This window comes from Carassius gibelio, chromosome A17 (assembly GCF_023724105.1).
Source record: "Carassius gibelio isolate Cgi1373 ecotype wild population from Czech Republic chromosome A17, carGib1.2-hapl.c, whole genome shotgun sequence".
NCBI classification, from domain to species: domain Eukaryota; kingdom Metazoa; phylum Chordata; class Actinopteri; order Cypriniformes; family Cyprinidae; genus Carassius; species Carassius gibelio.
The window spans coordinates 16,717,350-16,731,351 of record NC_068387.1 but is presented as its reverse complement, the minus strand read 5'-3'; the positions used below and the strand labels follow the sequence as shown (position 1 = coordinate 16,731,351).

Here is a 14,002-nt window from a genome sequence, read left to right as displayed (position 1 = left end):
GCAAGTGGACTTTTATTTTGCAATTAGGGCCATATTCTATTGGACTGTGAGATTATAAATGCAGAATTCGAACCAATCACAGGACGAAGCTACCACTAGCACTTCCGACTCCTCTACTCGTGCACTACTTGCAAATCAGCCGGGGGCGCGCTGAGCTAACAGCTAATCAGCTAACATCAACTGGACGGGGAGAAAGGAAGCCCGGACGATTCACAATACCAGTAAACCAGAGAAATCTGCACCTGTGCAGAAAAGAAATTCGTCTAATCTGACCACGCACGGTATGGCTTATATTTCTTCCAAATGTATAATTAGCAGGTGCACATTATTAGATCGTTTGTTAGCTAATATGCTAAAAATAGGAATTAGGGTCACAGGACGCCTTTGGTTTGTTTACCTTGCGTACATGATGGGTTTTATTGTATTTATTTTCCCAGTTCGCAATGTTTTTTATACCATATCTACCATAATTTCCTGTTCATTTACTTGCCCATTTTCTTGTTTATTCTTATATAATTGTATTAATATATCTGAATATTTACGTTACTTCTTGATTTAAAGTTTTGATTACGTAAATAGATCAATTATATAATAGAGCGGTTGAGCGTCATTAAACAAAATTTACGCTGTGCTTAAGACTTCTTTAATCATTTGATTTCCAAACTGTATCACAAAAGAAGAATTAAGTATGCAGTAACTGCAAAAACATCATTAAGTGTTCTCTGTAATGCCATACATTATTCCTTGACAAAAATTCACGTTTTGTACATCATATCTTTATGTTTCGCTTTTTTTTTCCAAGGCAAAGGAACTCACTTCCCAGATGAACATGTTAAGTGTCCTGTAATAATAATAATAATATTATTATTATTAATAATAATAATAATCGAAACACTACTATACAATCCAAGGTGTGGTGCTTTCTTTCTTCACTCTTAGCAAAATGGAAACAGAAGCCGTAAGTAGATGAACATCTAAACAGCTGTTTTATTCATGTTCTCTCAATGTTTATATATTTTTAGAATATAAATTTTGTTTGCTTGCTCTCCAGGAGGTAATCCCTATATGGCAAAATAAACCACACGGATCAACTCGTAGTGTGGTGAGACGAATCGGCTCGACGCTGCCTCTTAAACCTTGTCCCAGGGCATGTTTCCAGGTATGGGAATAAAAAATTGTTCATATAAGTGAAATGAAGTGACATGACATACAGCCAAGTATGGTGAGCCATACCTAGAATTCGTGCTCTGCATTTAACCCATCCAAAGTGCACACACACAGCAGCTCACACACACATACACCGTGAACACAGACCCGGAGCAGTGGGAAGCCATTTATGCTGCGGCGGCTGGGGAGCAGTCAGGGGTTTGGTGCCTTGCTCAAGGTCACCTCAGTCGTGGTATTGCCAGCCCGAGACTCAAACCCACAATCTAAAGATTAGGAGTCAAACTCTAACCATTAGGCCACGGTGGGTGCATGAAAGTATGTGTGCGTTTATATGGGGAAGTCCCCATATAAACGCACACATACTTTCATGCACCCAGATGTTGTAAACTAATCCTCCTAAGATTTCCCAAAAAGTCAGACTGAGCAAACTCTTTCTATAACAAAAAATGACAGAATAGCGTACATGTGTTCTCCAGGAACTCCCAGGCCTTCCACCAATGCGTTCTATGGACGGTCCTTTGGTGCCTACATTAGCAGATATTGCCTGGATTGCAGATGATGAGGAGGAGACCTATGCCAGAGTCAGGTAAATGGTTTGTTGTGCTGGTGCATTTAGTTTCCTCTGATTTTGTAGTTGACAGGGTTTTAAAAATGGCATTATGTAAGATATAGAGCAGAATTGGAAAGTGTTTGGTCCTCAGATGAAAATTAATTTTAAACCAATGCTGTCCTGCTATTTGTCAGGAGTGACACGCGTCCCCTGAGGCATGAGTGGAGGCCAACTCCAATGCTGGTTATGCACAGGAACTCGTCTGTGCCAAACTTCAGGCGAGAAGGCAGGCGAGTCGAGGGTCTGAGGAAACCAGGAGTAACCGCTTTAAACCGCACTACAGCTTTACAAGATGAGCTAAGTCGACTCCGAGCTCAAATCGCCAAGATTGTTGCTTCAGAATCAGGTTTAGTAGTTGACTAAAGCTCATTTAATTATCTGTCATTTACAAAACAAACCTCTGACAAAGGTAAGTTAATAATAAATTGGAATTTGGCTCAAGTGGCACCAGAAATGTAGTCAATTTGCTGTATTTGCTTGTAAAGGTTTTGTCTTGTAGTCCCTCATAAACTTTTTTAAAATGTTTCAGATTCGAATCCCATAACCCCTGACCTGCTGTCCCCTGACGACACTAGTGTGGGCTTCTCCATGGCTCACTTTGAGGCAGCTGCTTACCAGCCAGCCCCTCCAGCCTCCTTTGTCATCAGTGATGTCACAGAGGAGGAGGAAGAAGAGGAAGAGGACGAAGAGGACGAGGTGTCCGAGCTAGTGCCTGATCCTGTGCCACCTGTTTCCATGACTGCATCTGTAACTTTTGATCTCGATCGCCCTACGATGGACTTCCGAGAGCCAGAGGAGGACACTTTGTCTCTTTCAAAATCCACAAGCTTCGCTGATGTTATGGACATCCTGAAAGACATGAACCGAATGAAGATGAGCAAGGAAAAGTGAGTTTAGTTCTTCTGTAAAGGCCTTTTCATTGTACAGTGTATATGAGTGGAAATTGTATTAATATTATATTACTACTACTAATAATATTAAGGGTGCGCCGATCACGATCGGCCGATCGTTAATGCGCATCTCGTCAGTAAAGCCAGTTCTCTAATCAGCAGTAAATACCCTCAGGTGCGTGATTTCATATAGAGCAGATGTTACTACACAAGAGCCGTTGTCAACTGAGAAGATGCGCAAATCTACGTTCATTTTCAGCGTTTATTTGCTCATCTTCTCAGTTGATAACGATCGGCCGATCGTGATCGGAGCACCCCTAAATAATATAGAAAATAATTAAGTAAATAGTAATGATATATCAATATATGCTTTTTGTTGTTGTTGTTATTAATATTCTTTATTAATATATTTAATGATATTGTTGTTTTGGGTGATTTAATAATAACTGATCAGAAATTGCTATACTAATATTATTACTATTGACACATGTAATAATTAATAGCGATTGTAATAGTTGTTATCGTTATTATAAATCAATAGTTATCATATTATATATTATATTAATGTTTATTATTTTTTATTTTTATTATATAAGAATAATAACATGTATAGTTAGTAATGGTGTGTTAATGCCTATTATTTTTGATTGGTTGACATTAATGATTTAATATAGTAAATGTTATTGTGTTTTGAGTGTTACATTTATGGTAATAACAATAATTATTACAAATTAATAGTGACATTACCTTTTTTTTTACTCTTATTAATGATCAGTTGATTCATATTATTATTATGAATTAATATAGTAACTAATGTTATTGTATTAAATTTATGATGATACACTGATACTACTAATAATTACTGTTTTAATGAATAGTCACAGCATATAAATACCTATTGTTGTTTGTTATTATTAATAAATATAGTAAATAATGTTTTTGTGTACCTTATCTAGATATAACCGTGGTTGCATCTCACTAAGGGAAGAAAATTCTGCGTCTCTTATATCTGAAGCATTGAGGAAGAAATTCATTCTGAAGGATGATGACATCAGTGTGAGGAAGTAATCAATCATCCGAAACCCTGGCAGCAGACTCTCCATGTAAGGCTAAATTGCATGGAGTGCTTTTCTCTTTGGTTTAAAGCTGGAGATTGACATACAGAACCAAGAGAATAAAACATGGCTGTGAATTTTTATGTACTTAAGTCTTATCTTATTTTTCCCACTGGGTCAATAGGCCTGTGCCTGTGGACCATTGCCATGAAAACCCCATAAAGCCTCAGAATAAACTCAGTGGAGATCTTCTGCGTTCCTCAGCTCTCCCACAATGCTGCGCTGTTGTGACATGAATGGAAGAAAAAGAAGCAGTTCTCATTAGTAAATACACACTCCAACTTGCAGTGAGCAGCCAAGTTTGTAATGTCTGTGTGTACACATAAGGGTCCATAAGCATATCCTTAATCAGTGATCACTGAGCCTTCACTTGTTCCATCATATATTTTGTGAAATCCATGCACTACTTCCTGTTTCACCATCATCCTTTTGTTAATTTCAGTAGGACAGTTTATCAACAAAAAGTGCATTTCACACCATATTATTCAAGCCATGAAACCACAGAAGATTCCTGGAGGAGCCCAGTTCCAGTTTGTCGTCTTGTAGATGTGTATAGTTTGGAGCTGTAGAAGTCTTTCTCTTGCCTTACACGTTCCCTCATAAAAACCCTGTAATACTTGAAGCTGTTTTAATGCGTGATCTGATGTTCAAATACTGACATGCATTTGCCTCGGTTTAGAAACTAAACAAAAAGAAGTTCTTCTATTTAAATGGTTTTTGTGCATGTGCACTGAAGACTTTGGATTGCATTCACTTGTCATTAGCGCTCTGTGATGTTCCCTTCTACCCTACAGAATTTTGAAGTGTATATTGTGCCAGAAAACTGATGTGGTTCAGCAAATAGTGTAACATAAGTTTGAATTCATAATGCGTGTGGTTTATCTTCAGGAAGCACATGGGAAAATACCTTTTTTTTTGCTTGTGTCAGGCAGGTTGTAAATGTTAATGTAAAATCTGAATAGCATGTGTGTGATGTGGTGTTGGGTGTGACTGTAAGCCAGTTTTGAGGACGCCTCATGTTTTATATGATGATGAAGGATGCTTTTTTCCTTTTGCATACTCTGACAAGCAGCTATTTTAATGCATACGCTGCTTTTGTGCCATGACCACTCACTAAAGTGGGAAAAGTCCAAAATCCATTTTATATTTGTTTCACATTCTTGTTTAGACATGCCTGCAGCAGCTTGTATTCATCTGTCTGACACATTGCATTGGAAGCTTTTGGTATTTTTAATCCAAAACATTTCTTGTCAAACTCCACAATGCTCCAGTGCAGCGAAATGCTTTTAGTATTACTTATAGTTACTCTCACAACATCATTAAAAGCAATGACTACCTAAATTAGTTTTGCTAGTTTACAGTACAAATGTCTTTATAATAAGAGTTATATTCTCAAACGAGACTTGTTACCATCAATGCTGATGAGTGAATAGAGCTGTAATATAAACCGTTATATATCAAGCGCTGAATACTAATACTAACGAATGTTCCTGTACCTGTCAGTAACGGGTAAGATGTTTGTGTGCTGCTCTTTCATTCTGACAGCTGGGTTTCATTTATAGTTGTAACGATAGTAAACACTGCAAGTTTGAGTTGATTCAGGTCAGTCTTGCAGAGCCATGGTTTCCTGTAGGAGAGACAGAAACTTGTGTACTTGTGTGTTTGCTTGTTGTCAAATAAGGAAATCATATTGACTGTTTATACGTCAGACAGGAAATAAATGGTTTGAAAGCATAAAAAAACTCCTGTATTTTGTTCAATGTAATGACGATCATCGGCCACATGGAGGCGGTATTCTTTACAGTCTAAAATCAAATAAAGCATACTACCGTTCAATACTCCTATTCAGAAAGTACACATTAAATGGATTAATAATGACTATATATATAATGTAACGAAAGATTTCAAGTAAATCCTGTTATTAAGAACTTTTTATTAAAGGATCACTGTTAAAGTTTATCATGTTTTCCACAAAAATCTTAAGCTGAACAGCTGTCAGCAATTTTGTAAGATTTCTTTTAGAAATTTGAAGGATCATTGAAGACAGGAATATTTTAGAACTGCATTAAAATATAATACATATATTTATAAGTACAATAATTTTTAATGCTTCTTTTGCATTTTTATTGAACCATTTAGGATAAGCTTTAGGAAAAACTTTTTTAGACGCACCATAATATTGAATTTGTAGTTCTGCAGTGCATGGTAATACATTTTTAAATAGTTATTATTTATGGTAGTGCTCACAGACGAGGTGTATAGTCAGCCATTTTTAAGGTTATAATGAACTTTTAATAATTTCTCGAGTCTCGATGCCACAGGATACCACAAAACGATACATTTCCTGTTAAGACAAACTGTTTCTCTTCAGTGACAGTGACACTGATCAATATGCCAGCAAGCATTTGAGTTTGGTGTCCTGTCAAGTAAAATAATGAGATCGCTCCACCTCTACAGCTGAATCTCCTGGATTTGTCAGTGCTCGTGGGGCCTCACGTTACTCTCCAGGGATGCCCGTGACTTCGAAGATTGTAGTTAACCTCCTTTTTTAATTTTTTCTCAAAGACCTGATTTGATCCAGGCCAGTTTCAGTGTTCAGTCTATTTTCTGTGGCAGTCCTTGGCCTACTTTATTACACCTCACCTCTGGAAAGCAGAATCTGTCTATTTTGGATCGGAAAGGATTTTTAGATGTCTGTGGAGGTTTTGTTTAATAGAGTCCAGTGACACCGTGGCGTTGTTTGAGACTATAAATATTGACCTCTGTGTGACATTGACTGTAATTTAGCCTGCTGCTCAAAAGTTTACCAAACGTTTTTTTTGTTTTTGTTTAACCCGGAAATTTTATCCCGGCTGCTAAATCGACGTGCTGAAACATGTTTACATTTTAATATAGCCTACTGGTCAGATTAAATGAATTTCAGGTTTTGTTATGTTGTAAGTTGTTAGACCAGCTCCTGGAAGATTCTAATGAGATCTAGTGAACAATAAACAAATAAAGCATCTTTTTTTCTTTACTTCAGTCACCAGAAACACATTTGTGATCCGTTTCAAGACCAGAGTTCTTAATGTCTAATCTGTCTTCAGTGTCAGATGTAGTTTGTGACTGAAGTAGTCTCATGTTACCAATGGAGTCATTTTCACCCACAATGAGCTGGTGATTCAACATTAAAACATACCTGAAGCACAGAGCCTCCATGGTTTAAATTGGAGCTTGACTCTAAGAATACAAACCAATTTCCAATAAAGAAATTTCCTTAGCGACAAAACAGGGTCTGAATTCTGGCATGCTTCTTTTATGCATTTAAATGTGGCAGTAGTGGCACAGAGGCCTATGTAAGTAATGTAATGGGCCCAGAATAAAAGACAGAAATATTCCTAGGCGCCTTCTGTATGAAAAATTTATTAGTCTTCAATAATACATTTTGCATTTTTGAACAGGTCAGAAAGGCTCTTTTATGGTTGCACACTGCAACATGTCGTCAGTGGAAGAGTTTCGCTGGACCAGTTGAGACCATTAGGCCTCAAAAAATTAAGTCAGTTTTATACTTTCCCATGGTGCTCTTCTCGTCTGTTTTCTTTTCACAGTTTCTCTTTTTTCAAAGACTTGCATCATACACAGTGATTAATTTTTCATGGTCTGTGAAATTACAAAAAGATTTCTGTTGAAGAGTAAAAGGGTTTGAAAATATAATGTTTGCATATACAGAGGGGTCTTGAATCTGTAAATAAACAGAAGATTTCATGATTATGAGAAAATATGTAAGATTCTTCAATATTTCTAGGTCTCTCTATTCAAATCAGTATATTTCCTTGACACAGTAAACTCTTGTTGTTTGTATCATCTCAAATCAAGCTGGAGAACACTGGGACTTTGAGTTTTAGTGCAAATGTCATTAAAGCAATTTGAAAACAAACCAATTAATATTTTACAATTTTTATTTTATTTGCAATATTATTTTTATTTAAATATAATTTTATTATACTTAATTCCTAAAAAAAATGTTTTTTTTATGAATTAATTATAAAAGCATTTTTACAGAAGCAATTTCCCATACTTGATCTCATACTTTTTACTACCCCAAAGTAATCTTTGTGTTTCCATACACTGTAAATTTACAGTAACCCGAACAAGCAATTTTCTTTGCTACTAACATTCACACAAAATACACTTGTCAGCATCCTTACAGCTGTACAAGGTTTAATCCTTGTATGCTTGAATCCTATGTTTTTTGTCTATATCTCTGACTGTGAATGGCCTTGTAGACACTGGTGCATCAAAAACACAGTACACAATCAGTGCAAACATGTTGTTTGTCAGTTGGCAGAGAATTGTTGCCAAGCACAAATGTGATGTATTTGTTTCTCATGATGCATCACTAGACATGATAATAAAGAGGTTAGTCTTCTGCTCTAAATAGAAGGATAAACACTCTTTGTCTTTCAAAGCTTTCCAAGTGTGTTTCAGCTGATATGTGTTTGATGCGGAGGTGTGTGTTACATTGGGAGATATCAACAGTCTCAAGATGGGTTTGTCTTGTGAACAAAATAGAAACGATAAATACTTTTGCTTTCAAAGCATTCCTAGTGCTTTGTTAGCAGATATGTGTTTGATGTGGAGGTGTGTGTTATATTAAGCGACGTCAGCAGTCCCAGACAGTATTTGGAAAACATACTATATGTCCTAGTTTCACAGGTCTTTGATTTATTGGACAGTATTTTGAGTTTGATACTGTTTTTTTTTCTTGCCTTTAATAAACACATAAGTGAAAATTTGACTTTTACAGCCTTTGTAGTCAGCTGCATGATTAAACCTCCTTTCATTCTTGAATACAGCCATCTGCCTCCACCCATGCATCTGAGGAAGAAGGAGAGACAGACGGAGAGGGTGAAAACAAACTAGGTGATTTTTCTTGGCATGTTATCATGAATTACTGGCTTCAAGATTTTTATTGTTCGTGATCAAGTTTTGAAAACAACAAAACAGCTCCAGAAGATCAAAGTATGCTGTGAAGCTTCAAGCTGATCTGATCTTTGGATGGTTTCATCAAGTACCTACTGAAAGTGTCACATTTATCTGCCCTCTTTCAGTGTATTAGAGTGAGAGATATTGCCATCATTTCATAATAGCGCAGAGTGAATAGAAGAGGTTTTCATTTGGGATTTTAACATAATGCAGGTTGAATTAAAACCATATGCTAAGACCTATATAAAAAGTAGTTTTCTCATTATCACAACTTTTTTGATTTGATGTCATAACTACTGCTTTATTTTTTCAGAAACTTGTTTTATTTTGTTAATCTACGGTAGTACTGCTGTCAGATTATGGGTCGGATATGTCAAGAAAACTACTTTGTTTTGTCGAGATCCCGAGAAAATCAAGTCATGATAATGAAAAACAACTTAAGTCATGATCATGAGAAAACAAGAAAACTATAATAATCAATGGCCTTTTAGGGTTTCCATAATCCCATGTCCCTATGAGAACACAACACTTATTTGACTTAAGCATGTGCATAAACTGTCCAGCCGCTCAAACAAATCATATAAAGAAAGGGGTTAGCAAAGCAAATTTTCATTTTGTTCTCTAAATTTTGACCATATGGACCTACATTAATACAGAATAAAAATAAAAAATGTGTATGAAATAAAATGCTAATTGCAAAAAAGTCAGCTTTGTTTGTTTAAGCAGTTTATTCTTAGTGACACTTCATCATCTGATATATATTTTTCAATGTGCTATAAAATCACAGACTGGTTCGTGAGTCAGTCTTTCCATTAGAGCTGACAGCTGTGCTTTGTTCTGAATAAATAAATAAGAAAATCGAAAATCAGACTGAAAATGCAACAAAAAAATTCAAGCAGTAGTCATAATCATTATGTAATTGTGCTCAGAGTCACCCACTCACTTCCATAATATACTCACATGTGCAGTTCACAGTGCTACCCTGTCTTTATTGTACCAGTGATGAAATAGATGCAAAACATTTGAAATATTTACATGTCTATGTACATTCTAGAAAACTCACATGGCATCCTCCTATGAAATGTGAACTGTAAACCAGGCTTCAAATGCAAACTGACTTACCGAATCAGAAATTTCACAAGCATGTCAAGTAATACAAAACCTAAAACTCTGCTAAGATGCAACATATAATTGTGTTGCAGTGCATCTGCTCTGAAGCTAGACAGTCCAGACCAACAGTTCAAACCTGATTAACACTGTTATGGCACTGGTTCAGCTTGCATTAGGACTGCATAAAGTTTTCCAATAACTGCTGTGTCAATCGTAACCAATACATTTAATTCAGATAAATAATGATTTTGGAGAAGTGACATGTGAACATGTACCAATATGTAAGGCCCGAACTGCACAGGTGGTTCTAAGCTGTTGCATATGTGCATGGATTCAAGTTTGTGAATAAGCCTCTGCCAAGAACATATGTGTGTGACAGAAAGGATGTCCCTCTGGTAGAGACACAGCATGCTGTTTTTAGCTCCAGTCTCATTAGCGATGGCCTGAACAAGCGGAGCGGTCTTAGGGGTTCATTGTGCGTCAGAGAACCGCTCACGCTCCTCAGATGGGAGGAAATATCGTTCTTCACTCCCTGACTCAATGCACTGAACAGAAAATAAGGTGCTTCATTAAGGTGCTTTGATGTTACAAATGACAAAACAGTTTAGAGATAAACATAATATGCACTTCCAGGAACAGCAGATCATGGATTAATTTTTACTATTAAAGTTGAGCTACTAAGGTAACAGCTTAGAGACTTGAGGTAAATTATGAACAATTTAAAACTTTGAGTAGATGCAAAAATAGATGATTAAATAAAAAGGATTTGAAAATCTGACATTAAAGATAAAGGTAGAATACTGTGTACATAATAGCTCTGTTGAGGGAAATAACTACAATCACAAAGCACTGTGAAATACATAAATTAAAAACAATGTGTAAATATTAAAATATTCATTTAAAGATGTTTGATTATATAAAGAAACAATGGTTGCACATTATTTTACAGTACGTGTACTTATAGTGTACTTATAGTGTACTTATCTAAGAAAGTTCTGGTAATACAAGGTAACTACATGGGGTAGGGTTAGGTTTAGGGGTAGGTTTAGGTTAAGTACCTAGTTATTACATAGTTATTGTAATTACTATAATAAGTACACAGTATGTACATAAGGAACAGGACTGTAAAATAAAGTGCTACCGAAACAATATATTTTACATTTATTGCAAAATATGCATATGCATATCCAAATTATTGCACCCTATTTTACCTCCAATATGTAAGGCTCGGGGCACAAACAACACAGGCTCATGTATCTGCAAGCTATCCCAAAACATATATTAACCTGCCCAAAAAAGAAGACCCCCCCCCCCCCCCAGCATATTAGAACTCAGAGATGGCTGTTGAAAGCATTGAACTTTACCTGAAGAATCTTTACAGTGTTAGTCATGACTCTCAGCCCCCATCACTCCTGTTCTCTTGCTCTCTTTCCTGCTGGGATGCAGGCTTAAATCCCTCATTAGGGGGCGGTTTAATTGGTACTAATGCTCTGGGGAAGTTCTCAGGAAATCCATTTAGCACATTCCAGAGTTTTCCTGCTGTTCTGACTCTCTAACAGTGGTACTAGAGGACCCTGTTCACTGTGTGGGCGTCTTTGTTTTGGGTTCATATTGAGTTCAGCTTAACATCTAAGCTGTTTAATTTCATGTTCTTTGTGAAACAAATTGCTCACTGCATTTGTGATGTCATTATTTTGATAATGTCCAAAAACAGCAATTTATGCAAGGGAATTTTTGACGACTGCAGGGAGGGATCACTGTATGGTACATCAAATCAACAAACCTTTTGACAATTTTGTCTCTCACACTGTTGTGAGCCAATGAGTCCACCGATCTAGCGCCCTCTGGTGGAGCCAGCGATATCTGCTCTGTCTTCTAACTGTTGTTCTCATTAGACGATCTCATCTACTCACAGGACAGACCATCACCTGCTTTAGAGGACATGGTGTGTTGGGGATGTTGTATTGTGTGTTCAGCTTCTTTAACTGTGTGTCGGGATGTTTTGTTGTTTATGTAGGTTTTTATTATTCATTATTGCATTGTGCACTGAGGCCGTTGGATTGTGTGTTGGGCTTGTGTTGTAGAGATGTTTGTGGCTGATCAGCTGTTGTTTCGGCAAGTATTGGTGTTTTTCTAACGGGATCTTAAAATTTTGTGCTTTTTTGTTTTTACCCTTATGTTTACCTTCATAAAACTATATCAAACTGTTGCACACAGAAATAGCTTTTTTGTGCTCTGCTGGCATATGGATATGTGTGTGGCATTTAATATTTGTAAGTTTACCTTTAAAATGTCTTATTTTCTGCTCTCTGCTTTGATGTAGTTTCATCCAGAAGTGTTTAGGACTGTAGCATGGTGACCTGTTTATCTCTCAGCCCTTGTGAAAATGATTAGAGTAAAATGTCATTACTTGCAGAGGTGTGTGTGTGTGTGTGTGCTTTCCCTTAAAGGCATTTTAACAAATGTTTGTGACTCCATGATTCATGTGGAGCTTTGAACAGAACAGATGGAATATCCCGAAAGCAGTTTCATCACACTCTTACACTGAGACTTTAACATCTCCCTCTGTCTTTGTTTCAACAGATGGAGAGAGAGTGACGGTTCAATCAGGCTGTGCACTGAACTGGCATGAAATCCAAGTAAATGACCATAATTTTGTAGGTCAAATTAAACTGATTTGAGGATGAGGAACATCAAGTAGGATATTCAAGAGTGTGTTCAGGTCATTAGGATAACAGATCAGAACATGAAGATACTGTACTCCTCAGACTAACACTGTACCGATCATCTCCTGTTTTTGTGATACTGCGGTCACACCTTATGTGGGATGCCATTAAATATTCAGCGTCACAGTGGATTTCTGTCTAACTGTTTGTCTCTCTCTCTCTCTCTGTTTATGTTGAGTCATCTGACAAACAAGCAGCGAGTGCAATAACCTCAGTCCATTATTCAGACACTAAACTTAGCAGGGTTCAGAATTAAAACAGATGACAAGAAAATTATTGTTGATATATAACATGAGCCTAGTTATATTTAGAGTCAGATATTTTAAGGTAACCGCTCAGTAGTAATTGTATTTATGCTTGGATATCTGATTGATTCTAAGCCATTTAATTTTCAAAGCTATGCCAAATCGGTCTCTGATCACTTTGTATAGACTCATCACTGGGGAAATGCTTGAGCAGTTATGTCATATTGTAACCATCAAATGAAACATTTATTTTAGATCAAGGAGAAATTAGCTGAAGGAGACACTGAAGCGTGTTCAAGTAATTCATTAGTCTGAAAAGTACATCATGATTTTCTGAGTAATGCATTTTTGAGAAATAAGGACCTTTGAAGGACTCTAAACTAATTATCTCACATAAAAATACTAAAATACAAATATTCATGACATTCATAACCATTTCCATTCATTAACCATGTTATGGTTGTACTGAGGCAAGTACAGCCATAATTTAACCGTCTTCTAGATTGACATAAATTCGCAACCTTACATTTACATTTATTCATTTAGCAGACGCTTTTATCCAAAGTGACTTACAAATGAGGATAGTGGAATCAACAACAACAACAAAAAAAGCAATGATATAACAAGTGCTATAACAAGTCTCAGTTAGCTTAACACGGTACACGTAGCAAGGGCTTTTCAATAATATAATAAATAAAAAGAAAACAGATAGAATAGAAAAAGAATAGAGCAAGCTAGTGTTAGAGGTCACACACACACACACACATACAATTGCAGAATAAATGAAAAGAAAATAGAATACAAAAAGATTAGAAAGGTAGTTCAATTTTTTTTAAAGAATATAACTAGAATAGTTAATAAGTTAAAGTTAGATGGTCAAATAAAGATGGAAGAGATGTGTTTTAAGCCGATTCTTGAAGATGGCTAAGGACTCAGCTGCTCGGATTGAGATGGGGAGGTCATTCCACCAGGAGGGAGCATTTAATTTAAAAGTCCGTAAAAGTGACTTTGTGCTTCTTTGGGATGGCACAATCAAGCGTCGTTCACTTGCAGAATGCAAGCTTCTAGAGGGCACATGAGTCTGAAGTAATTCATTTAGGTAAATAGGTGTAGAGCCAGTGGTGGTTTTGTAGGCAAACATCAATGCCTTGAATTTTATGAGAGCAGCTATTGG

General features: G+C 36.4%; 1 protein-coding gene and 1 long non-coding RNA gene across 2 annotated transcripts; both read left to right on the top strand.

The window, feature by feature from the left end:
- The first annotated feature begins 112 nt into the window (after positions 1 to 112).
- LOC127933260 (mitochondrial fission regulator 1-like) lies at positions 113 to 5,618 on the top strand. Its single transcript, XM_052530097.1, has 9 exons — positions 113 to 281; positions 803 to 843; positions 940 to 958; positions 1,052 to 1,159; positions 1,644 to 1,753; positions 1,912 to 2,123; positions 2,307 to 2,664; positions 3,624 to 3,770; positions 3,907 to 5,618. The coding sequence occupies exons 2-8, from the start codon at positions 824 to 826 to the stop codon at positions 3,733 to 3,735; spliced, it is 939 nt and encodes a 312-aa protein (XP_052386057.1). The 5' UTR covers positions 113 to 281; positions 803 to 823; the 3' UTR covers positions 3,736 to 3,770; positions 3,907 to 5,618.
- Positions 5,619 to 11,758: 6,140 nt separating this feature from the next.
- Positions 11,759 to 12,714, top strand: LOC128031513 (uncharacterized). Its single transcript, XR_008188105.1, has 2 exons — positions 11,759 to 12,275; positions 12,441 to 12,714. It is a non-coding gene; the product is annotated as an uncharacterized LOC128031513 (long non-coding RNA).
- The last annotated feature ends 1,288 nt before the right edge of the window (positions 12,715 to 14,002 follow it).